Here is a 25,412-nt window from a genome sequence, read left to right on the forward strand (position 1 = left end):
CTACCACTACACTACCTCGGAGCACAGCAGCAGCCACCTCTTCTGCATCACATGGCTCCACAGCTCCTCTAGAGACCACTTCCCTAGCTGAGAGTACAGAAATGATCACTACCACTACAGAAGAGGGGACAACCACAGTTGTTCTGCCTACCATTTCACTACCTGGGAGTATGGCTGCAACCACTTCTACTATTCCAGAGACCTCCACCTCTTCTCTACAGATCACTTCCATAGCTGAGACTACAGCAATAACTGGTACAACCACAGTAGGAGAAACAACAACCGTTCTCCTTCCTACTGCTGCACGACTTGGGAGCACGGCTTCAGCCACTTCCACTGTCCAGAAGACCTCCACAGCTCCTCTAGGGACCACTTACCTAGCTGAGACTAAAGCAACAACTAGTACCACAGTTCTTCACACAGACCGTGAAATCACCGAAATAATACATCAGGAGACCGCTAACCCAGTGGGACAAAACAAAGATAATAATGTCACAACAGTACAAACTACTTCTATGGTTAAAACAACCACTGCCACCACCAAAAGTACTATGTTAGTGAGTACCACCAGAGCAGCAGGTCATGTTATTCCTAGCAAAGCTGGGACAACAACAATGTATCTCACAACTGGAGCAGAATTCATCACAAAAGCCCCAGGCCCCACTTCCACAGCTAAGACCAAAATGGCAGCTACCTCTACATTAGCAGAGATATCCACTTCTGCTTCTCTGACGTCTTCCCTATCTGAGACCACAGCACTAACTGGCACTTCGTTCTCCGAACCAGCCACAGTCACTCTTCGTGCTAGTTCACCCTCTGTTATGACAGCTGCAGCCAGCTCTACAGTAGCAGAGACATCCACATCTTCTCTACAGACCACTTTCCCAGGTGAGACTACAGCAATAATTAGTACCTCTATAGTTCCCCTTCCTACCACTTCACTATCTGATAGCACCGATGCTGCTCCACCTACTATTCCAGAGTTCATTTAGAGACTACTTCTGAAGCCGAGACTATGTCAATAACTAATACCACTACAGTTGAGGTGATAATCAGGGTAGCCCTTCCTACCACCACTTCACTACCTGAGAGCACAGCATCAGCCATGTCTTCTATACCACAGGCCTCCACCACTCCACTAGGGACCACTTTCCTACCTGAGGCTAAAGAAATAATTCGTACCACTACATTAGAGGGTAGAACCACAGTTCCCCTTCCTACCACTTCATCCTATCATAGAGCTATAATCACCTCTACTATACCGGAGACATCCATTGCTCCTGTAGCGAACACTTCCCAAGCTGAGACTACAGCAATAACTATTACTGAGAGTGATAGGGTCTAACTGCCAACCTCTGCTAATCCTGGATGGCAAAGGTCTAGATCCCATGTGTCGATTTTTTAAACATAGATTTCAAGGTCTTACTGAGGGCAGCTAAAGTTACAGACACTCTGGGCAGGGGTGAGAAGGTGAACCACGTGGGTTGGACACTTTGTAGTATTGGTTGAATTGGGCCAGGTCACCGATAACACTCCCACAAAGAGTGGAGGAAATACACTCCCTGGCAGCTCCTGCTACAACTTAGAAGAGGGAGCCATCCCCTTCTCGCTCACTGGTGGTTGCAAGGCATTAGCCAGGGGCTATACCCTTAAATGGTTCAGAGAATTCTGGATGGGGGGATTAGCTGTGTTCCTGGCTCTCCTTGAGCTCAGAGCGGGCTGATATCAGTATTATGCCCATATCCTTCAAGAAAGCATTGAAGAGAGCGGCTCCATTCATTTCCACTTCTCTCTCCATGTTACTCTACTATCTGTTCATCCCTCTCATCGTCAGCTGTCTAGTTTTCCCTCTAATGATTTCCTTTTTAATTCCCGGTTACAACGAACCACCAGCTCTGCCCATTGAGTATATTTCAGAATTCAGCCATACTGAAAAACTGAAAGGTTAAAAAATTTAGTATGAAACATGTCAGGCTATTGATAACCTAGAAGTCAAGAGATGTGTTGATCTTCCATTTGAACTGGAACTTTAATGGCAATAAACAAAAGGTTACCTTGACAGAAGGCCCTTTAACATCGAATATAGCTGTATCACTTAAAAAAGACACATGGGCTTTTCGTGTATCTTGATGGCTGAATTACTTGATTTCAGCTTCTGACAGTTATATTGTTTTTTCCAGCTCTGATCCCATCTATAACCCCAGCTCCAGCAATTGCATATTTCACAGTGAATTTCACCATAACTAACCTCCAATATACTTCAGAACTGGGAACCCCTAATTCTATGAAATTCAATGCTACAGAGAAAGCCCTGACCTCTTTGGTAAGTATGACTCACTGACGTCTTTCCCTGGCACAGCTATTTGCAATCTGGGATATTTGGTTCTATTTAGCAGTACGACACACTAATGATATCCTCTCTTTGCCAGCTTGACCCGATACTTGGAAACAGCAGCATCGGCCCCGCTTACATAGGATGTGAAGTGAAGAGTTATAGGTAAGAATCCAGGGACTGAGATTTCCTTATAACCCTACTGCATGAGGCTTGTTTACTGTCAATTTGTTTGGCATTGTAATAATGCACAATTGTTTGTCTCTTGCACAATTAAACCCTACCACTCCACACCATCTCTGAATGTGAACATGGACCACGTTAACCGTGGAACAATCACTCAGGTGCCAGTAAAATGGTTTTGGTTTCAAAAATGACCTTTTTTAACGTTTGGGTCATTTGTGATAATGTAGATACAGGGATTGTTTTACATTCCCTTACACATCATTTGCGTATGAATTTTCATACAGTTATGGGAACAATACGATTCCAGAGTTGAACATGTAGCTTAATCATCAGCAAACAATTTAAACATGATGAAATGTAACACTGACTCTTCTATTCTAGACCGGTGAGAGCTGGGAATGACACTGGAATAGATGCCCTCTGCATCTACAGGAACGGCTCCACCATTCCCCCATTTGATAAAGTGGGTGTTTACCATGAAATAAGCAAAAAGACAAATGGCATCACCAAGCTGGGGCCCTACACTCTGGACAAGGACAGCCTCTATGTCAATGGTAACCAGCTGATTTATTACAGCTTTTAAGTTGTACAGAATTCGTTGCCCTGGTATAACAATATATACACGATATACACGGTGGAGGTTAAAGATCACAGTAATATAGCAAGAAAGAGTCCCATCCCTGGAATAACCACAGACCATAGAAAGTTAGTGACTGTGTTATGCTCTACTGCTCTTTCTGAACCATCCTGGCTTCAACATGTCACTTTCTTCTCTTCCTACCTCTCTAGTTGCCCTCTAATCATTTCCCCTTCTCATTCCAGGTTATAACGAAGCACCAGCTCTGCCAAGTGAGTATAGTTCAGATTGATCCTTACTGAAATAATGGAAAGATACAAACTTTCAAAATTTAGCATAAGGCAGGTGGTGAAAAGAGGTTGCCTACAACTGTGATTCTGCTCATAGCACAATGGAAGGAGAATTGTCCACAGTTCCCTTGGCAGAAAAATAAAGTCCGTTTGCGATTGCATAAAACCTGCCTCTGTGGAACGAGTGACGTCTTTCACTGTGTCTGCAGCAGTAAGTTCATTGATTTTTCATTCTTTATTTCATTTTTGCAGCTGTTTCACCAATGCCAACCTTGGCTCCAGCAATAGAACATTTCACACTGAACTTCACCATAACCAATCTCCGATATGCTTCAGAATTGGGAACTCCACATTCTACCAGGTTCAACGCTACAGAGAAAGTCTTGATCTCTTTGGTAAGTGGGATTGGTTCACATCCTTCCCTGGCACTTTGGGGCATCTGGTGCTATCTGGCAGTATGACAGACTAATGAAATCCTCTCTTTGCCAGCTCAACCCGATATTTGGAAACAGCAGCATTGGCCCAGATTATATAAGATGTGAAGTGACAGCCTATAGGTAAGGATCCAGAGGCAGAGATTTACATATTACCCTATCGTGTGAAGGTTCATTTACTGACATTTTGTTCAACCTTAGACAATCATCAGCAAATAATTCAAACACAGGATCAAATCTGACATAGGCTTTTCTGTTCTAGACCGGTGAGAGCTGGGAATGACACTGGTGTAGATGCGGTCTGCACCTACAGGCACGACTCCACTGCTCCCCCATTTGACAGAGTGGGTGTTTACCGTGAAGTGAGTAACAAGACAAACAGCATCACCAAGTTGGGCCCCTACATCCTGGACAAGAACAGCCTCTATGTCAATGGTAACTTGCCAGTTTCCTTATCATTATAATGCACTGTTATGTATCTCACTGCACGGGTGTTCCCTTTCTAATATGGAATAGATAATGACGATGGACCTTATCCTCTGCTTTGGATCCTCTTTGCATCCATGCAAAGTTGATTTAAAATGTACCAGATTGGAAGGGCTCTATTATGTGAGGTGTAAATTATGACACCAGATTGAAGGGCGGTGAGATTCTCTGACGGTGTTTCAGAGCAGGGAAGGCAGCATTGAAATCCACAGAGCTGCAGGAGACAATGATCATCTTGGATTTCCGCTAGCTGGCACAGATCCCAAGGACATTATTTGTAATACATGCTCTAGAAACAAAACCGAATCCCCTCAACGTAGTGTATAACATAACTGTTCTTAGTAATGATTTGTACCATGCTAGTGTTATGGAGCAGCACACCACTCTGCTAGGTGCAATACACACACACTGGAAACACAGGAAAGCCATGCTGTAAAACAGGGCCAGGGTCTCCGACCTTTACTGATCAGAGCAGTACAACTGACTTCAGCATCACGTTGTTGACAGTGGGCTGCCAGAACAGACGTAGCCCACGGTTGTGTAAAACAAATTGATGTTCAGTTGCATGGAATTGTTATTGCTGTCAGCTCTCTTTATCCCTTTCCAAGCTGCCTAGCCTGACCTTTATTCATTATCCCTTTCCATTGCAGGATACAATGAAGCAAGCCCAGTGCCAAGTAAGTGTCGATAAGAACTGGTGCCTATTGAAACGATACAATACAGCAGGGGTGGCCAAACTGTGTCTCAGGAGCCACATGTGGCTCTTTGACAGTTAAAGTGCAGCCTGCAGAGCCCCCCATTCTCCGCATACCAGACTAGGGAAGGGATTTCAGGGCTTCAACCCCATGGCACGGGGGTGGGGCTGGGGGCTTCTGCCCCACAGGCGGCGCTTGCCAGGGCTCAGGATTTCTGTCCCACAGGGTGCGACTGCCAGGGCTCCCTGCAGAGAGCAAGGTCTCGGGGCTTCTACCCATGGGAGATGCCTGCCGGGACTTGTGTATGCAGCAGATGCTCCCCACCGGGCAGTGGCCCTGAGACCTGGCAGAAACACCCCACGGGGTAGAAGCCCCAATCCCCGCTTCAGGGCTGAAACCCTCGAGCCAGGCAGGCGCGCCCCGGCTCTCAAACTTCTGAGGATGGTCGTATGCGGCTCAGAGAATCAGTAAGTTTGGTCACCCCTGTAATAGAGTGTCAATCTACAGGAAGTCTAAAATAAAACAGAGCGAGCAACATGCTGGTGGTTCAGTGGCCCAGCTCCTTTAATAATGATAATTTTCCACTTGAAAGAATAGCAGATCATTGAATACTTGGTGTGGAACTTTGCCAGAAGCCAATAGCTTTTTTTAAATATCTTTGTAGGGGAAACGTATTTGGTTTACATTTCTGGTTGCTATTCACTTTTTTCCAGCTCTGAACCCATCTGCAACCCCAACTCCAGCAATTGCATATTTCACAGTGAATTTCACCATAACTAACCTCCAATATACTTCAGAACTGGGAACCCCTAATTCTATGAAATTCAATGCTACAGAGAAAGCCCTGACCTCTTTGGTAAGTATGACTCACTGACGTCTTTCCCTGGCACAGCTATTTGCAATCTGGGATATTTGGTTCTATTTAGCAGTACGACACACTAATGAAATCCTCTCTCTGCCAGCTTGACCCGATACTTGGAAACAGCAGCATCGGCCCCGCTTACATCGGATGTGAAGTGAAGAGTTATAGGTAAGAATCCAGGGACTGAGATTTCCTTATAACCCTACTGCATGAGGGCTCATTTACTGTCAATTTGTTTGGCATTGTAATAATGCACAATTGTTTGTCTCTTGCACAATTAAACCCTACCACTCCACACCATCTCTGAATGTGAACATGGACCATGTTAACCGTGAAACAACCACTCAGATGCCAGTAAAATGGTTTTGGTTTTAAAAATGACCTTTTTTAACATTTGGGTCATTTGTGATAATGTAGATAAAGGGATTTTTTTACATTCCCTTACACATCATTTGCGTATGAATTTTCATATAGTTATGGGAACAATACGATTCCAGAGTGGGACATGTAGCTTAATCATCAGCAAACAATTTAAACATGATGAAATGTAACATTGACTCTGCCATTCTAGACCGATGAGAGCTGGGAATGACACTGGAATAGATGCCCTCTGCATCTACAGGAACGGCTCCACCATTCCCCCGTTTGATAAAGTGGGTGTTTACCATGAAATAAGCAAAAAGACAAATGGCATCACCAAGCTGGGGCCCTACACTCTGGACAAGGACAGCCTCTATGTCAATGGTAACCAGCTGATTTATTACAGCTTTTCAGTTTTCATTGCCCTGGTATAACAACATATACACGATATATATGGTGGAGGTTAAAGATCGCAGTAATATAGCAAGAAAGAGTCCCATCCCTGAAATAACCACAGACCATAGGAAGTTAGTGACTGTGTTATGCTCTACTGCTCTTTCTGAACCATCCTGGCTTCAACATGTCACTTTCTTCCCTTCTTACCTCTCTAGTTACCCTCTAATCATTCCCCCTTCTCATTCCAGGTTATAACGAAGCACCAGCTCTGCCAAGTGAGTATAGTTCAGATTGATCCTTACTGAAATAATGGAAAGATGCAAACTTGTAAAATTTAGCATAAGGCAGGTGGTGAAAAGAGGTTGCCTACAAATGTGACTCTACTCATAATGCAATGGAACTGGCCCTCTAAGGAGAATTGTCCACAGTTCCCTTGCCAGAAAAATAAAGTGCGTTTGCGATTGCATAAAACCTGCCTCTGTGGAACTAGTGACGTCTTTCAGGATGTCTGCAGCAGTAAGTTCATTGATTTTTCATTCTTTATTTCATTTTTGCAGCTGTTTCATCAACCCCAACCTCGGCTCCAGCAATTGAACATTTCACACTGAACTTCACCATAACCAATCTCCGATATGCTTCAGAATTGGGAACTCCTCATTCTACCAGTTTCAATGCTACAGAGAAAGTCTTGATCTCTTTGGTAAGTGGGATTGGTTCACATCCTTCCCTGGCACTTTGGGGCATCTGGTGCTATCTGGCAGTATGACAGACTAATGAAATCCTCTCTTTGCCAGCTCAACCCAATATTTGGAAACAGCAGCATTGGCCCAGATTATATAAGATGTGAAGTGACAGCCTATAGGTAAGGATCCAGAGGCAGAGATTTACATATTACCCTACTGTGTGAAGGTTCATTTACTGACATTTTGTTCAACCTTAGACAATCATCAGCAAATAATTCAAACACAGGATCAAATCTGACATAGGCTTTTCTGTTCTAGACCGGTGAGAGCTGGGAATGATACCGGTGTAGATACCGTCTGCACCTACAAGCACGATTCCGCTGCTCCCCCATTTGACAGAGTGGGTGTTTACCGTGAAGTGAGTAACAAGACAAACAGCATCACCAAGTTGGGCCCCTACATCCTGGACAAGAACAGCCTCTATGTCAATGGTAACTTGCCAGTTTCCTTATCATTATAATGTACTCTTATGTGTCTCACTGCACAGGCGTTCCCTTCCTAATACACAACATATAATGATGATGGACCTGATCCTCTGCTTTGGATCCTCTTTGCATCCGTGCAAAGTTGATTTTAAATGTACCAGATTGGAAGTTCTCTACTGTTTGAGGTGTAAATTATGATTCAAGATGGAAGGGCGGTGAGATTCTCTGGTGGTGTTTCAAGGCAGGGAAGGCAGCATTAAAATCCACAGAGCAGTAGGAGGCAATGATCATCTTGGATTTCCACTAGCTGGCACAGGTCCCAAGGACATTATCTGTAATACATGCTCTAGAAACAAAACCCAATCCCCTCAATGTAGTGTATAATATAATTGTTGTAATTAAGTATTTGTACCATGCTAGTGTTATGGATGAGGACACCACTGTGCTAGGTGCAATACAAACACACTGGAAACACAGGAAAGCCATGCTGTAAAACAGGGCCGGGGTCTCCGACCTTTACTGATCAGAGCAGTACAACTGACTTCAGCATCACGTTGTTGTCAGTGGGCTGCCAGAACAGACGTAGCCCACGGTTGTGTAAAACAAATTGATGTTCAGTTGCATGGAATTGTTATTGCTGTCAGCAGTCTTTATCCCTTTCCAAGCCGCCTAGCCTGACCTTTATTCATTATCCCTTTCCATTGCAGGATACAGTGAAGCAAGCCCAGTGCCAAGTAAGTGTCGATAAGAACTGGTGCCTATTGAAACTATACAATACAGCAGGGGTGGCCAAACTGTGTCTCAGGAGCCACATGTGGCTCTTTGACAGTAAAATTGCAGCCTGCAGAGCCCCCCATTCTCTGCATACCAGGCTAGGGAAGGGATTTCAGGACTTCAACCCCATGGCACGGGGGTGGGGCTGGGGGCTTCTGCCCCACAGGCGGCGCCTGCCAGGGCTCAGGATTTCTGTCCCACAGGGTGCGACTGCCAGGGCTCCCTGCAGAGAGCAAGGTCTTGGGGCTTCTACCCATGGGAGATGCCTGCCGGGACTTGTGCATGCAGCAGATGCTCCCCACCGGGCAGTGGCCCTGAGACCTGGCAGCAACGCCCCACGGGGTAGAATCCCCAATCCCCGCTTCAGGGCTGTAACCCTCGTGCCCGGCAGGCGCGCCCCGGCTCTCAAACTTCTGAGGATGGTCGTATGCGGCTCAGAGAGTCAGTAAGTTTGGTCACCCCTGTAATAGAGTGTCAATCTACAGGAAGTCTAAAATAAAACAGAGCGAGCAATATGCTGGTGGTTCAGTGGCCCAGCTCCTCTAATAATGATAATTTTCCCCTTGAAAGAATAACAGCTCATTGCATACTTGGTGTGGAACTTTGTCAGCAGCCAAAAGGTTTTTTTAAATATGTTTGTAGAGGGAAAGTATTTGATTTATATTTCTGATTGTTATTCCCTTTTTTCCAGCTCTGATCCCATCTATAACCGCAGCTCCAGCAATTGCATATTTCACAGTGAATTTCACCATAACTAACCTCCAATATACTTCAGAACTGGGAAACCCTAATTCTATGAAATTCAATGCTACAGAGAAAGCCCTGACCTCTTTGGTAAGTATGACTCTCTGACGTATTTCCCTGGCACAGCTATTTGCAGTCTGGGATAGTTGGCTCTATTTAGCAGTACGACACACTAATGAAATCCTCTCTCTGCCAGCTTGACCCGATACTTGGAAACAGCAGCATCGGCCCCGCTTACATAGGATGTGAAGTGAAGAGTTACAGGTAAGAATCCAGGGACTGAGATTTCCTTATAACCCTACTGCATGAGGCTTGTTTACTGTCAATTTGTTTGGCATTGTAATAATGCAGAATTGTTTGTCTCTTGCACAATTAAACCCTACCACTCCACACCATCTCTGAATGTGAACATGGACCACGTTAACCGTGAAACAACCACTCAGATGCCAGTAAAATGGTTTTGGTTTTAAAAATGACCTTTTTAACATTTGGGTCATTTGTGATAATGTAGATAAAGGGATTGTTTTACATTCCCTTACACATCATTTGCGTATGAATTTTCATACAGTTATGGGAACAATACGATTCCAGAGTGGAACATGTAGCTTAATCATCAGCAAACAATTTAAACATGATGAAATGTAACATTGACTCTTCTATTCCAGACCGGTGAGAGCTGGGAATGACACTGGAATAGATGCCGTCTGCACCTACAGGAATGGCTCCACCATTCCCCCGTTTGATAAAGTGGGTGTTTACCATGAAATAACCAAAAAGACAAATGGCATCACCAAGCTGGGGCCCTACAGTCTGGACAAGGACAGCCTCTATGTCAATGGTAACCAGCTGATTTATTACAGCTTTTAAGCTGTACAGAATTCGTTGCCCTGGTATAACAATATGTACACGATATACATGGTGGAGGATAAATATTGCAGTAATATAGCAAGAAAGAGTCCCATCCCTGGAATAACCACAGACTATAGAAAGTTAGTGACTGTGTTATGCTCTACTGCTCTTTCTGAACCATCCTGGCTTCAACATGTCACTTTCTTCCCTTCCTACCTCTCTAGTTGCCCTCTAATCATTTTCCTTTCTCATTCCAGGTTATAACGAAGCACCAGCTCTGCCAAGTGAGTATTGTTCAGATTGATCCTTATTGAAATAATAGAAAGATACAAACTTTCAAAATTTAGCATATGAGCAGGTCGTGGATAGAGGTTGCCTACAACTGTGACTCTGCTCATAATGCAATGGAACTGGACCTCTAAGGAGAGTTGTCACAGTTCCCTTGGCAGAAAAATAAAGTCAGTGTGCGATTGTATAAAAGCTGTGTTTGTGGAACTAGTGACGTCTTTCAGGATGTCTGCAGCAGTAAGTTCATTGATTTTTCATTCTTTATTTCATTTTTGCAGCTGTTTCACCAACCCCAACCTCGGCTCCAGCAATTGAACATTTCACACTGAACTTCACCATAACCAATCTCCGATATGCTTCAGAACTGGGAATTCCACATTCTACCAGGTTCAATGCTACAGAGAAAGTCTTGATCTCTTTGGTAAGTGGGATTGGTTCACATCCTTCCCTGGCACTTTGGGGCATCTGGTGCTATCTGGCAGTATGACAGACTAATGAAATCCTCTCTTTGCCAGCTCAACCCGATATTTCAAAACAGCAGCATTGGCCCAGCTTATATAAGATGTGAAGTGACAGCCTATAGGTAAGGATCCAGAGACAGAGATTTACATATTACCCTACTGTGTGAAGGTTCATTTACTGACATTTTGTTCAACCTTAGACAATCATCAGCAAATAATTCAAACACAGGATCAAATCTGACATAGGCTTTTCTGTTCTAGACCGGTGAGAGCTGGGAATGACACTGGAATAGATGCCCTCTGCATCTACAGGAACGGCTCCACCATTCCCCCGTTTGATAAAGTGGGTGTTTACCATGAAATAAGCAAAAAGACAAATGGCATCACCAAGCTGGGGCCCTACACTCTGGACAAGGACAGCCTCTATGTCAATGGTAACCAGCTGATTTATTACAGCTTTTAAGTTGTACAGAATTCGTTGCCCTGGTATAACAATATATACACGATATACACGGTGGAGGTTAAAGATCGCAGTAATATAGCAAGAAAGAGTCCCAACCCTGCAATAACTACAGACCATAGAAAGTTAGTGACTGTGTTATGCTCTACTGCTCTTTCTGAACCATCCTGGCTTCAACATGTCACTTTCTTCCCTTCTTACCTTTCTAGTTGCCCTCTAATCATTTCCCCTTCTCATTCCAGGTTATAACGAAGCACCAGCTCTGCCAAGTGAGTATAGTTCAGATTGATCCTTACTGAAATAATGGAAAGATACAAACTTTCAAAATTTAGCATAAGGCAGGTGGTGAAAAGAGGTTGCCTACAACTGTGACTCTGCTCATAGCACAATGGAACTGACCCTGTAAGGAGAATTGTCCACAGTTCCCTTGGCAGAAAAATAAAGTGCGTTTGCGATTGCATAAAACCTGCCTCTCTGGAACGAGTGACGTCTTTCACTGTGTCTGCAGCAGTAAGTTCATTGATTTTTCATTCTTTATTTCATTTTTGCAGCTGTTTCACCAACCCCAACCTTGGCTCCAGCAATTGAACATTTCACAGTCAACTTCACCATAACCAATCTCCGATATGCTTCAGAATTGGGAACTCCACATTCTACCAGGTTCAATGCTACAGAGAAAGTCCTGATCTCTTTGGTAAGTGGGATTGGTTCACATCCTTCCCTGGCAGTTTGGGGCATCTGGTGGTATCTGGCAATATGACAGACTAATGAAATCCTCTCTTTGTCAGCTCAACCCAATATTTGGAAACAGCAGCATTGGCCCAGCTTATATAAGATGTGAAGTGACAGCTTATAGGTAAGGATCCAGAGGGAGAGATTTACATATTACCCTATCGTGTGAAGGTTCATTTACTGTCAAATTGTTCAACCTTAGACAATCATCAGCAAATAATTCAAACACAGGATCAAATCTGACATAGGCTTTTCTGTTCTAGACCGGTGAGAGCTGGGAATGATACCGGTGTAGATACCGTCTGCACCTACAAGCACGATTCCGCTGCTCCCCCATTTGACAGAGTGGGTGTTTACCGTGAAGTGAGTAACAAGACAAACAGCATCACCAAGCTGGGACCCTACGTCCTGGACAAGAACAGCCTCTATGTCAATGGTAACCAGCCAGTTTCCTTATCATTATAATGTACTCTTATGTGTCTCACTGCACAGGCGTTCCCTTCCTAATACACAACATATAATGACGATGGACCTGATCCTCTGCTTTGGATCCTCTTTGCATCCATGCAAAGTTGATGTAAAATGTACCAGATTGGAAGTTCTCTACTATGTGAGGTGTAAATTATGATACAAGATGGAAGGGCGGCGAGATTCTCTGGTGGTGTTTCAAAGCAGGGAAGGCAGCATTGAAATCCACAGAGCAGTAAGAGCCAATGACCATCTTGGACTTCCTCTAGCTGGCACAGGTCCCAAGGACATTATTTGTAAAACATGCTCTAGAAACAAAACCAAATCTCCTAAACATACTGAACAATATAGTAATTGTTGTTATTAATTATTTGTACCATGCAGCAAAATAGACCCAGGGTCTCCCACCTTTACACACATGAGCAGTACAACTGACGTCAGGATTACGCTCATGAGAATGGGATGCCAGAAGAGATCCAGGCCATGCTCATGTAAAACAAAGTGACACACATATCATTTGCTGTGTTATATTTCATGGAATTTGTATTGCTGTCAGTTCTCTTGCTTGCTTTCCCAGCTGCCTATCATGACCTTTATTTACTGTCCCTTTCCATTGCAGGTTACAATGAAGCAAGCCCAGTGCCAAGTAAGTGTCTTTAAGAACTGGTGTATATTGAAAGCATACAATTGAATGTCAACCTACAGGAAATCTAAATTAAAACAGAGCGAGCAATGTGCTGGTGGTTCAGTGGTCCAGCTCCTTTAATAATGACAGTTCTTTCCCCTTGAAAGAATAACAGCCCATTGAATTCTTTGCGTGAAACTATGCAAGGAGCCAAAAGGGTTTTTTTTTTAAATATATGTCTGTAGGGGAAAATTATTTGATTTAAATTTCTGGTTGCTATTCATTTTTTCCCCAGCTGTGATCCTAGCTACTATTCCAGCTCCAACAGTTGAGTATTTCACAGTGAACTTCACCATAACCAATCTCCAATACTCACCTGAATTAGAAATCCGAAATTCCAAAATATTTAATGTTACGGAGAAAGTGCTGACCTCTTTGGTAAGTCTGAATTGCTCCTGTCATTCTTTTTACTTTTTTGATTTTATAATGATCTCAGCATGATCTCACAAAATCTTTTCTTTGCCAGCTTGACCCATTGTTCAAAAACAGCAGCATTGGCCCTCTCTATATGGGATGCAAAGTCATGGCTTATAGGTGAGGATAATGAGCTTTGTTCATGTTCACCCCTCTGATGCTGTAATGTAATACACATAGATATCTCTTTACCATCCTTCTCCTTCTTAATTTTAGTATTGTAACAGAAACCATCTACACTCTCATTTTCAATGCATTCATCTCCGTAAATACATTTTATTTCATGCTTTCATCTATTTGGGTTGAAGTTAATTTCACAGTTTTGGCATCACTAGACTTAAATTGATCATCATCCCCACAAACAGTAGAGTGATTTTTTTTCAGCTGTGTCTCATAATAGGATTGTATGAGCAAATACAGAAATATCTACCATGAATATCAGAGTCTCAGGAACAAACAAGAATATGTCCTGCTTTCTCTAGGCCTGTGAAAAATGGAGATGACACCGGAGTGGATGCCCTCTGCACCTACAGAAATATCTCTACCACATCCAGGTTCGACAGAGCGAAGGTTTACCGTGAGCTGCGCAACAAAACAAATGGAATCACCAAGCTAGGACCCTACAGCCTGGATGACAACAGCCTCTATGTCAACGGTAAACAGCTGGTTCCCTTATAGCTGTAGGGATACAATCACATGGCCCATAAATGCCTGGTGAATGAAAGAAATAGTGTAGCAGTGCATGCAATACTGATGAGCAGTGTTTTAAATGTCCCATTGTTTGGGTTAAAGTGCTTTGTATTCACACAGCTGTATCCTCTACACAACTCTGCTCCACACCCTCTGTGCATTTGCCTCTAATTAAACCATTTATGTACACTTGCTTTAAGTTCAGAGCAAGGTAGTAGTTAACCCCCCCTTCATATTAAAAAGAGAAAAACTTCTAAGAGCTGAGAAGCTGCACTGAAATCTGCAGAGAAATAAGGTCAACTTGGTCCAACTCCAAGTAGGAACAATTTTCCTTCTCCACAAGGACATTAAGCAGTCTTCTCAAACTGTACCCCATCATTATATCCTAACTGCTTTGAATGAGTGTGGTGGGATAATAAATCTGTAGTCCTGTTGTGGAACATTTCATTTAGAATTCCAGATGTCTCTGAATCAATTTTTCTTCATTCATCACCTACCTGCCTCTCTGATTATATTACTGTCCCTTCTCTTTCCAGGTTACAATGAAGCACGTTCTTTGCCAAGTAAGTATCTTTAAGAATTGAAAAGGCTATAAAGCTTTGAAAAGTTAGTGAATAAGAGGGAGTGATGATGCTTGTTTAGACACCTTTTTATTTGTTATAATGGAACTAGAATTAGAAATAAGGCATAACATTGGGGGTGACTGTCAAACTACCAAACTGCCAAAAAGGGATGTGGTGGATTCTTCATGTCTTGATATCTTCACATCAAGACTTGAAGAGATGCTTTAGTCAAACACTACTTATTGGCCTCTGTACCGGAGTAGCTGGATAAAATTCTATGATCTGTGCTATACGGGAGGCCACACTAGATGATCTAATGGGCTCTTCTAGCCTTAATATTTATGAATTGATTAATTAGCTCTCCCTAAGGTTTCCTTTAAACATATTAAAATGATGTTTGGTGTTGAATACTGGCTACTTCCAGGTTAATGCATTTGTAGTATGCTTTAGGAAGTAAATTACTTGTATATAAGTTAAAGCTGTTATTCACCATTTTCCCAGCTATGCTACCAACTACAACCAGTGCTCCTGCTCCAACAGTTGAACATTTCACAGTGAATTTCACCGTAACCAATCTCCAATACACTTCCCAACTAGGAACCCCCAATTCTTTGAAATTCAATAATACAGAGAAAGTGCTGACCTCTTTGGTAAGTGTGTCTGAGTCCATCCTTCCTTTGGCCAAGTCATTTCTAGTCTTATGGGGGTTGCAATTATCTTTGTATGATGGACTCATGAAATCCTCTCTTTTGCTAGCTTGACCCACTGCTCAAAACCAGCAGCATCGGCTCAGACTACATAGGATGCAAAGTGATGGCCTATAGGTAAGAACAGTGGAGTGAAGTCCCTTTTATTTTACATCATATTTAATAATTATTCTGTTAGATTCTTTGTTTATTAAATGTGTAACATGAGCACCTCACAATTGCCACTATGGACATGTTCCTCACTTAGAAATAATACTGTAACCAATTTTATGTGAACTAAAAAGATCATTATCCTTAAAAAAGGCTGATCACGTAGCCTACCATTTATCTCCCTCCAGGAAAAGGTCTGGAAAAACTGACAGGCCTGATGCCATGTCCTAAAGTTCAACACACTTTGACTCTGTTGGACAAACAAGGTGTTTGTACACTCAAGGGCTTTCCTGAAAATGCATTGTCCATCCCTGGTGGACTGTGAGCAAAAATATCCCAACTACCCTCTTTCACAAAGACACGGAAGAATGGAGGCAGCCTATAGTATGTTGTTATCATTCAGCTTACTGCTGACAAAAGAAGCCATCCTTGTTCAATTTAACTAGGGAGGAAGAATGGGCCCCCCTGGGACCTTAGAGTCCTGGGTTCAATTCCCTGCTCAGCCACAGCCTTTCACAGTCACCTTGGATGAGTAACTTCCCCTTCTGTAAAATGGGGATAATAACTTTGCTCGACCTCCCAGTGGGGTGTTGTAAGAATAAATACAGTAAAAATTGTGAGGTTCTTGGATACTAGAGCAACGATAGCCAGATAAGTACCTTAGATACATGGTTAATATGTTAATCTATCCTTGTTAATGATAACTTGGTGAGGGGGAAAAAAAACCTTTTCTACATTGTTATTTTTCTGAAGACTTAACAAGCTACTGAAGCTTTTTATGATTTCAGAGGCTTTTACGTGATGGTCTATGGGCAGCAACTGCACTGAGAACTGACCATTTGAGGTGGGGGCCGGGGGAGGGCTGGTTAGGGGTGAGAAGGGGAAATGGGCCCAGGAGAGGATCTCTCTCTTTCACAAAGCTGTCAACAGAGTTAAGGTATCGGCAATACCATGAGCTATCTCACCTCGTATTTTATTCATCTCCTAAAAGAGCAGATTGATTTTTTTTCTGATGCTTTTAATTTTCCAAAGTTATAAATGGAGAAGGGAAACAAAATCACACGAATCTTGCTTAGTTCAAGAACAAATGTCCTGTTGTTCATAGCCCTGTGAGAAATGGGGACGGAACCCACATAGATGCCCTCTGCACCTACCGAAATGACTCCACAAGACCCAAGTTTGACAGAGCGAAGGTTTACCACGAGCTGAGCAACAAGACAAGAGACATCACTAAATTAGGTCCTTACAACCTGGACAACACGAGTCTCTACGTCAATGGTAAATAACCAACGGCCTGTTGTTGTTCACTGCTGTCGCATGTACAGTGTTAATAATTGAAAAAGGAGTGTAACACTCTGCAACACAAGCAAGATGAGTTTAAACATGCAATTCACTGTGTACATACAATTCCATCCACTATACGAAGCCTCTTCCATACCCTGCGTGCTCCCTGTTTATTTGTACCTGCCATCTAATTAATCTACACACCTGCAATGGCTTCAACTCCAAGCCATTACATTGCAGCTGTTAACTTTCTACGTTACACACCAATAAATTCCCAAGAGCTGTGAAGCAGCATTGGAGTCTGAAGAGCAGTAAGATCTTCTGTCTGACTCCAAATGGGAGCACCTTCAAGGTCATTGGTCAATATTTTTAAAATGTGCCCCATGTTTCTAACCAAATTGCCTCTGTCAGTGTGCAACAGAGTAAATAGGATCATCACATAATAAACAGAGATGGGACTGAACTGGAAAATTGTAGCTGAAAACCCTGCACTCTGGGGATAAGGCCAAATGGGACTGAAACTGTGCAGCTACGTAATAAGCTCGCTGCCTGAAACTTGCCTGTGTGCGAAGGATTGAGCCTTGCTGGAATCCTCACTGCACGTATTTTCATTCACCAGGTTCCTAGAGTTCATGTTAAATTTGTATCCCTTTCCTTTCCAGGTTACAACGAGCCACGCACTGTGCCACGTAAGTACCTCTGGGAGTTGAATCGTATTAAAGTCAATGAACATGTGTAAAGGTTCAGGAAGATATTATGAAGCAGTTAGTGATGTTGCCTGTTTAGGACCCGCATGTAGAACACTGAGTCACAATGGAATAATGTTCACACGTGGACAGAAATCCTGCACACAGGCCCAGGCACCATTCAAGTCCCACTAAAGCTCTGTTTGGCGTGGGGTTGTATATTTAAGCCTATGAAGAACCAAAGGTGAATTAGTATCTCAGTGCAGTTTAGTCTCTGCTGACAGCAAAACTCATGGCTCCTTAAGATATTCCAAGCCACTGGATGTAGAGTGTGGCCATTTCAACAGAATAGGGCTTTCTTAGTGCATCATTGGCGGTGCGTCTACTTATGACTGGCTTGGTGCTTTTTTGCAGCTTTGAAGCCAACTACAACCATCGCCCCTTCCATTGCAACGGGTGAACATTTCACAGTGAACTTCACCATAACCAATCTCCCTTACAATTCTAAAACATTCAACACCACAAGCAATGTTCTGACCTACATGGTGAGTCTCAGTTCATCACATCCTTCCCTTGTCCATTTCGCTACAGAATCTTTAGTATTTGGTTTTCTTTATTTCCTATGATTTATTCATCAAATCCTTTTTGGCAGCTTGACCGTCTGCTCAGAAACAGCAGCATTGGCCTTGCCTACACTGGATGTAAAGTGGTGGCATTAAGGTAAGAATCATATGGTTGGAGACTTTTTGTTACATGAGACATTGGAGACAGTCACTTTTTGACTGACAATAGGATTATACATAGATATTTCCTTAGTATTTAATTAATCCCTTTCTGCTTTCAGTTCCTCTTAAAGTTAGTGGATTCTGCTAACTTCATTAGGTCATAAAGAAAGTTAAATTCCATGTAGGGTCCCTTAAAGTTGCTTTTTATGCAGAGGACTGCTTCTCATCTTGCTTATAATGCCATGGACTCCAGTGCAATTACTCCTAATTTACACCTTGTGTGAGTGAGATCAAAACGAGACCCTCTGTGTTTGAAAATAAACATACACTGAAAATACTAGTTGAGTCTTCACCAAGCCATGTGTAACTTTGGGACAGATTCTGATTCCAGAGATGTGGGTGTAACTTCATTCAAGTGAATGGCATTTAACACCCAGGTAACTGGGAGCAGGTAACTTTGGGGGAGATTCATTATGGATCACCGAGTTATTCCCCTAGCTCTACATCATAGCATGAATGTCACATTACAAGAAGCCACGATGAGCTCCCAAACCAGTTTGCTTTCATTCATGTAATTCTCACATGGCTTTATTATATGCCAATGAGAAGTGCAATTGCAGCCTACCTCTAGTATAATTGAACTTGAATAAACTAATGCACATAATTGTCATTCGTGTCTGCACATCTATAAGCAAATATATGATTTTGTAGGCCTGTGAAGAATGGGGATGACACCGGCATGGATGCTACCTGCACCTACAGAAATGAGTCCACAACTCCCAAGTTTGACAGAATGAAGATTTATCGTGAGCTCAGCAGTATGACAAATGGGAGTACCAGGCTAGGACCCTACATTCTGGATAACACTAGCTTCTATGTTAATGGTAACTAGCTGATCCCCTTTGCACCGTGATGAAACTCTCACTTGATTCAGTGGTTTGATCCTAGCTGTGAAGGATAATGGAAAAATTCCCTAAAGACATAATAGCAGCAGCAAGCCAATTTGCCGAGGAGTGTGAAAGCAAGAGCTGGTTAGTTAAGCAAGTCAAAGGTAGCTCTAGCTCCAAGTTTGTAGGCCATTGAGATTTTTTCCCCTGAATAATTGGTCAGAATATAAAACCAAAGCTGGCTGATTCTCCCTGGTATCTTGCACAGAGCCAAAGCCCCAAAGCATCTTGGGTGAAATTCACCCATTTGAAGGACTTGCACCAAGACTAGGCCCAACTTAATTCCATAATTCCCACTTAATCAAGACAGATCAAATTGAATTGAAGCAGTGCATAACCTTCAGGCTCTCCCTTCTCCATAGGAGTGAATTTCACACACTGTTCCTTAGAACCAACAGCAATACATCAATAAAACAAACACAGTGTGTGTGTGAACCCTCCTACTGTACATTTATAGCAAAACAGCCACCAAATGAGCACTTTTCTGCAATCAATGTGCATACAGCGTCTGTCGCGTGTCAGATTCAAGTTTTACTGATATTTTAAAATGTCTGACATTTTAGGTTTCCCTGTGCTTCACTAACATGCTTCCCAACTGACTTACTCAGTATTGTCCCCTTTTTTTCCCTCAGGCTATAATGAACCACAACCTGTGCCATGTAAGTATCTTTAAGTACTGAAGCTATTAAGAGGGTGTTGGGCTTCAGCTAGTTAATAACAGACTGGAGATGGCTGGACTAACCTAGAGATATTGCTGTCCATAAAAACTGTGACAAGAAAAGGGTGCAGGAATCTTGTTTGGGAACCATAGATTTTAGGTTTCCTGAGGTCACCTGATGGGCCAGTATATTTCTCTTTTATTGTGTTTTTTAGGAATGATGTACACAATTTCAGTTTTCAAGCAATAATTTTCCTTATTTGTTACAGCAGTAAATACAACTACACAAACTCCATCTCTAACAACAGAGCATTTCACACTGAACTTCACTTTAACCAACCTCCGCTTCACTACAGATCTGGGGATGCCAGGTTCCCCCAAATTCACTTCTACAGAGAAAATAATGCTTCATTATGTGAGTCTGCCAGAGCCATTTCCTGCCCTCAGACAGTTCATTTGATATCTCTGGTCTCTCTCCCTCAACATGACACAATATCATTTTTTTGTCTTCACTAGATTAATCCTCTACTCAAAAACAGCAGCATCGGCCCTCACTATATTGGCTGCAAAGTGATGGCATTCCGGTAAGAGTCATAGGCGGGGGAAGATTGGGTTCCTCATTTTTTAATGAATAGCTTCCCACTTTCAGTTCTCTATAGTGTCAATATCCAACATATTAACTTCTCCATGCTCTGAAACACTTCCCTTTGCAGAACTTTGGCTTGACAATTGTGTATGTTTCAGCAGAACTTACGTTATCAGGGTGGTTTCATTCAAATTGTTTATCTTTGTAACCTGCAGAATGGTTTCCTCTCATGCATTGTCTGATAAATGTTAGAAATTAATACAAGCACTTTAATGACTGACTGAAATGTCATATGACAACTATCTGATTTTCTAGGTCGGTGAAGAATAGGGATGACACAGGAGTAGATGCCTTCTGCAGCTACAGAAATAACCCCATAGCTCCCCGGTTTGACAGAGTGAAGGTTTACCATGAGCTGAACCGTATGACAAATAACATCACCCAGTTAGGACGCTACACCTTGGATAACAAGAGCCTCTATGTCAATGGTAATCAAGTGATTTTTTTCTTACACTTCCAGGAGATATTTGCATGTTTCCTTGTTTTGATGCACACCATCTAGAGATGGGAATGAAAAGAGTTAAATATCCCCCAAAATAGACAACCAAAAGTGGAGTCCATATAGTGCAGTCAGGAGTTAAATATTTGTGAGTTCTAAAGCCTTTAATAATGAAAGATAAGTGTGTAGTAATTTCCTTAAGCAGCTCTGAGCTTGGTCAGTGCCTGGAGACTCATTCCAGGAACGTTTAGGTGGAACAAGAAGTGCTATTGGTGACTCTGTAGGTGGTACTCGTCCTTCCAAGTCAAGATTGGTCAAGGCCTCAACTCAGCAAAGTATTTCAGCATGTGCTTAATTCCATTCTTATTTGGTAAAGCACTTAAGCCCTTGCTTAACCTTATGTGCATGCTTAAGTCCTGTTTATGTCAATGGGACTTAAGTGTATGCCTGAAAGTAAGCATGAGCTTAATTGCTTTGGTGAATAGGGATGGAATGCTGGGCTCCTTATTCTCAGCTTTTCAAAAGAGGGAGTGAAACTATAAAAAGGAGGGGCAAACACCAGTCACCGCTCTCTCCCTGTCCAAGTTAGCCAGTAGGAAGCATTTTATCTTTATTTTTCTTGTAACCATTTCTAACTTTTATGCATCATTACTTGTACTCACTTAAAATCTCTCTCTTTGTAGTTACATAAGCCTGTTTTACTCTTTAATTAAAACTAATCCATTGTGTTTAAGTTAAATTGTCTGTGTAACTCCATTTAAGTTGGCAAATTGTTGGAAAATACAAGAGGGTGAGGGATGGCCTGCTTGGGCCTTGGGCTCCCTTTCAGCTGGGCACTTAAGCACACCCTTAACTTTAAGCACAGAAGTGTCTTATTGACATTTGTGGAATAACTCATGCTTAAAGTGCTTTGCTGAATCAGGGCCTTATTTAAGAACGTGGGTCAAATGGTCCAAAACACTTAAGAGACTAAGTCCCATGGATTTGCAGGATTTAAGCTTCTGAGTCCTGCAGGCACTTTTGAAATTGTTACCTTAAATCCCATTTTCAAAAAGTGATGAGCCATGTAGAAGACTGTCCCTTTGACAGTCAATGGGATTTGGTCTCTTAAGTCACGTAGGTATTTTTTTAGCATTTCATCCAAATAGAGCAACTAGCTTTTCTGTCTGAGTTGCAGTTCTTTCAAATGATAGTAAAGTACACCTGTGCTTAAGCAATAGGGTTACTTATTTTATAGATACCCATCTACAGCACCTGGCTTCTGAGAGTCCATTTCCAACTTACCTGTTTTATTATCCTGACCTCTTCCAGTTTTATACTCTCATCCATAGCTGTGTTTCTTAATGTTAATCTCTGTTCCTTTCTAGGATACAATGAAGCACTTCTTGGGCCAAGTAAGTGTTTTCTCAAATTAATTCATATTAAAGTTATAGAAGGGGTCATAAACTCTGGAAAATGAGTGGGGAACAAATTCTTGAGAGCACTGCAAGAGTCTTGAAGTATGTTGGGATTGAGGGTGTCTCTCAGGGTGAAGAAATCTTTGTATGTTGTTAGGTTATGATCTTTTATTTCTTTGATTACAGATCTGAGCCTAACTACCCCTCAAAGTCCAACAGATATGCATTTCACAATGAACTTCACCTTAACCAACCTCCGATACACTACAGACCTGGGGATACCAGGTTCCCACAAATTCAATAGCACAGAGAAAATAATGATCCTTCAAGTAAGTCTGACTGAGACACACACTGCCCAGCCTATTTCATTTACTGGGTCTTGTGCTCTCCCTTTTCACACACCTCCCTTCCCCCCAGCATGTGTCAGACTCAGAAAATGCTCTTTTTTTTTGACAGATTGAGCCTCTGCTCAGAAACAGCAGCATTGGCCCTGTCTACACTGGATGCAAAGTGATGGCAATTAGGTAAGAGTCCTGGGGTGGGGTGGTTCCATTCTCCTGCCAGACATTAATTGGGCCAGGACCTCAGCTGGTGTAAAGCAGCATAATTCTTTATAACCCACAGATTTCCCCCAACTGAGATCTGCCTACGTCTCCTTATTGACTTAATTCTTCCTCCCTTGTCTCCATTATATTAATGTTCATTTTGCAATTTGGAAAGTCAGTCAAAATTACCCTCTTTTATTATTAATTTTGCGAATTAAAAACCCCTAACACTGCAATGCAGCTGCTGTGCTTGTGAATCAAGATTGATTGTGTCTATGCTTTTCAATGTCCAGCTTTTTGCAGTAACCTAAATAAGGCAGGTGATTTTCTATCAGTGTCAGCAGTGTCCTAAAGCACACGTGTGATTCTCTAGGTCTGTGAATAACAAGGATGACACCGGGATCGATGTGGTCTGCAGCTACAAAAACAATGCCACAGTCGCCAAGTTTGACAGAGTGAGGCTTTATGATGAGCTGAGCAGCGTGACCAAGCTAGGACCCTACACTATGGAGAAGAACAGCCTTTATGTGAATGGTAAACATCCAAAGAGAACATCAGGACCTGCCTTAGGAGTCATTGGGAGACTTTAATTCATGCTTTCACTTCATAAGAGCTTGAGCTCGCTAATGGCACAGGGTGAACTTTCCCTTCAGCTGATGAGGATTTCCAATTTATGGCATTGCACAGGTTTTGGCACTAGGATTAAGCCAGTTCAGCACATTGAGCTGTCACGGAGGCTCTTCATTTATGTAAAATGCTCACAGATGTATGCCTATAAATCAAACAGGGACACACTCACATTGCCTTTAGTTATGTGGATAAAACTGCTGCCAAAAACATCCTTAACCCTTTTACAATTTTATTTATTTAGGCTTCCGCCGCTCAGCCATAGCTATTACTACAAAACCTCCTTCAACCGTGGCTCCAGAGAATAGGGCCTATCAGCTCACCTTCAAAATAATCAATGTAAATCTAACCAACCCAGACCCGAAGTCTTCAGCCTACCAAGCATTACTGAAAGACATCTCTGACAAGGTGAGATGCAACCTTTGAAAAACCGCCCTGGCCCTTCCATCTGATTTTCACACCCACTTTCATGAAAAGTTTTATTAGTTTTAATTGCGGACATTCAAGATGTTGACAAAGAAATTGTCAATCTTTCAAATTTCAACCAGCTCTGCTGTTGTCGGTCACCACAGTGTCTGTGTGCTGTGTAAAATAATTCATGAGAAGCTGCAGGATTTGTTACGTTACAGAGGGCATCAACGCTCCACTGCAGTCACAAGACTCGATCCATCTATTAAATCCAGTCTGTTGGCATCTATACCTTAATGACCAAATTTAGGAGTAGGCACAAACTGATCCAAACATATTCATGTGTAACCCACCTGTGAGTGTGTTACAGATCCTCCTCTTGACCTGATCCACAGAATACATGAGACTGTTACACCCGTACCTAGAGAAAGTTGGTGCTTTAGCTCAAACTATAGCAATTTATGCTCTTAGCTCTGCGAGTTGCCAGTTCAGTCCCTGGAGTGTTGGCCAAGAGAGCAGCCAACAAATCTTCCTAGGTTAGTGATGGCTGTAGATTCAGCTAGGATGAGAAGAAGGGCTGCCATGCTCAAAGTCAAGTTGGAACAATGAGAACACTTACCATAAGATGCAAGTTTCAAATATAAAATCAGTCACATCTTCCACCACGTTGGGGTCTTTCTGCTGCCCTAAAGCCTCAGGCATGAGCTCACTCCTTACTAATGGTAACCTCTAATTGGGTGTTTATTTCAGATTAACCAACTGTACAGTCAGAGTGACCTTCGAGACAAATTCCTGTTCTGCAATGTCAGCAGCTTGAGGTTTGTGCTACGATTCAGTTTTGTTTATGAAATTGAGCAAACAGACACTCGTGCCATTCGCTGTGTACCCTGCTCCCTTGTTCTTTGCAGAATTCCTCTCTGTTCCAAAGTTTGACATTCAGGTTTATTCATGCCCTGAATACCTCTTCAGTCCCTTGCCTCTTCATTCTCACAAATATGCCCAGGGTTTAAATATCAGGGATTACAATCAGTAAGAGCCTTGTGGCCATGCACCATGCTGTAGGTAGTCTCCCTGTGTCTTAGAGGGCTGACTTTACTTCTGAGAGCGAGTCATGCACTCTGGCTATTAGGAGACAGATGAGCTGGAGACTGACTGTTCTCCAAGAACACGCCTGGGCTCACGGCAGCTCTGCCAGCCCGGGGAAGTGCTGCTAGTGCCAACAGAGTCTCTGTCACCAAACTACCCAATTCCTTACTTGGCATTTAATGCAATTAGCATT

At 42.5% G+C, this 25,412-nt stretch overlaps 1 protein-coding gene across 1 annotated transcript in view; it reads left to right on the forward strand.

Annotated features, from left to right (window-relative positions):
* Nucleotides 1-25,412, forward strand: part of MUC16 (mucin 16, cell surface associated) — a 75,819-nt gene that overhangs the window by 47,312 nt on the left and 3,095 nt on the right. Inside the window, exons 14-63 of the mRNA XM_067562056.1 lie at nucleotides 809-888; nucleotides 2,181-2,323; nucleotides 2,430-2,497; nucleotides 2,900-3,072; nucleotides 3,341-3,367; nucleotides 3,638-3,780; nucleotides 3,875-3,942; nucleotides 4,082-4,254; nucleotides 4,956-4,982; nucleotides 5,714-5,856; nucleotides 5,963-6,030; nucleotides 6,434-6,606; nucleotides 6,867-6,893; nucleotides 7,176-7,318; nucleotides 7,413-7,480; nucleotides 7,620-7,792; nucleotides 8,494-8,520; nucleotides 9,252-9,394; nucleotides 9,501-9,568; nucleotides 9,970-10,142; nucleotides 10,411-10,437; nucleotides 10,720-10,862; nucleotides 10,957-11,024; nucleotides 11,164-11,336; nucleotides 11,605-11,631; nucleotides 11,914-12,056; nucleotides 12,151-12,218; nucleotides 12,358-12,530; nucleotides 13,182-13,208; nucleotides 13,483-13,625; nucleotides 13,714-13,781; nucleotides 14,144-14,316; nucleotides 14,888-14,914; nucleotides 15,416-15,564; nucleotides 15,671-15,738; nucleotides 16,877-17,049; nucleotides 17,718-17,744; nucleotides 18,156-18,286; nucleotides 18,394-18,461; nucleotides 19,178-19,350; nucleotides 20,046-20,072; nucleotides 20,341-20,486; nucleotides 20,588-20,655; nucleotides 20,973-21,145; nucleotides 22,524-22,550; nucleotides 22,740-22,882; nucleotides 23,010-23,077; nucleotides 23,472-23,632; nucleotides 23,970-24,133; nucleotides 24,884-24,951. Of these exons, the coding sequence (XP_067418157.1) occupies nucleotides 809-888; nucleotides 2,181-2,323; nucleotides 2,430-2,497; nucleotides 2,900-3,072; nucleotides 3,341-3,367; nucleotides 3,638-3,780; nucleotides 3,875-3,942; nucleotides 4,082-4,254; nucleotides 4,956-4,982; nucleotides 5,714-5,856; nucleotides 5,963-6,030; nucleotides 6,434-6,606; nucleotides 6,867-6,893; nucleotides 7,176-7,318; nucleotides 7,413-7,480; nucleotides 7,620-7,792; nucleotides 8,494-8,520; nucleotides 9,252-9,394; nucleotides 9,501-9,568; nucleotides 9,970-10,142; nucleotides 10,411-10,437; nucleotides 10,720-10,862; nucleotides 10,957-11,024; nucleotides 11,164-11,336; nucleotides 11,605-11,631; nucleotides 11,914-12,056; nucleotides 12,151-12,218; nucleotides 12,358-12,530; nucleotides 13,182-13,208; nucleotides 13,483-13,625; nucleotides 13,714-13,781; nucleotides 14,144-14,316; nucleotides 14,888-14,914; nucleotides 15,416-15,564; nucleotides 15,671-15,738; nucleotides 16,877-17,049; nucleotides 17,718-17,744; nucleotides 18,156-18,286; nucleotides 18,394-18,461; nucleotides 19,178-19,350; nucleotides 20,046-20,072; nucleotides 20,341-20,486; nucleotides 20,588-20,655; nucleotides 20,973-21,145; nucleotides 22,524-22,550; nucleotides 22,740-22,882; nucleotides 23,010-23,077; nucleotides 23,472-23,632; nucleotides 23,970-24,133; nucleotides 24,884-24,951 (5,202 nt within the window). The remainder of the gene's footprint in view (nucleotides 1-808; nucleotides 889-2,180; nucleotides 2,324-2,429; nucleotides 2,498-2,899; nucleotides 3,073-3,340; nucleotides 3,368-3,637; nucleotides 3,781-3,874; nucleotides 3,943-4,081; nucleotides 4,255-4,955; nucleotides 4,983-5,713; nucleotides 5,857-5,962; nucleotides 6,031-6,433; nucleotides 6,607-6,866; nucleotides 6,894-7,175; nucleotides 7,319-7,412; nucleotides 7,481-7,619; nucleotides 7,793-8,493; nucleotides 8,521-9,251; nucleotides 9,395-9,500; nucleotides 9,569-9,969; nucleotides 10,143-10,410; nucleotides 10,438-10,719; nucleotides 10,863-10,956; nucleotides 11,025-11,163; nucleotides 11,337-11,604; nucleotides 11,632-11,913; nucleotides 12,057-12,150; nucleotides 12,219-12,357; nucleotides 12,531-13,181; nucleotides 13,209-13,482; nucleotides 13,626-13,713; nucleotides 13,782-14,143; nucleotides 14,317-14,887; nucleotides 14,915-15,415; nucleotides 15,565-15,670; nucleotides 15,739-16,876; nucleotides 17,050-17,717; nucleotides 17,745-18,155; nucleotides 18,287-18,393; nucleotides 18,462-19,177; nucleotides 19,351-20,045; nucleotides 20,073-20,340; nucleotides 20,487-20,587; nucleotides 20,656-20,972; nucleotides 21,146-22,523; nucleotides 22,551-22,739; nucleotides 22,883-23,009; nucleotides 23,078-23,471; nucleotides 23,633-23,969; nucleotides 24,134-24,883; nucleotides 24,952-25,412) is intronic.

The sequence above is a fragment of the Emydura macquarii genome, unplaced genomic scaffold (assembly GCF_026122565.2).
Source record: "Emydura macquarii macquarii isolate MOO-44397 ecotype Brisbane River unplaced genomic scaffold, CSIRO-AGI_Emac_v2 contig_306, whole genome shotgun sequence".
Taxonomy (NCBI): Eukaryota; Metazoa; Chordata; order Testudines; family Chelidae; genus Emydura; species Emydura macquarii.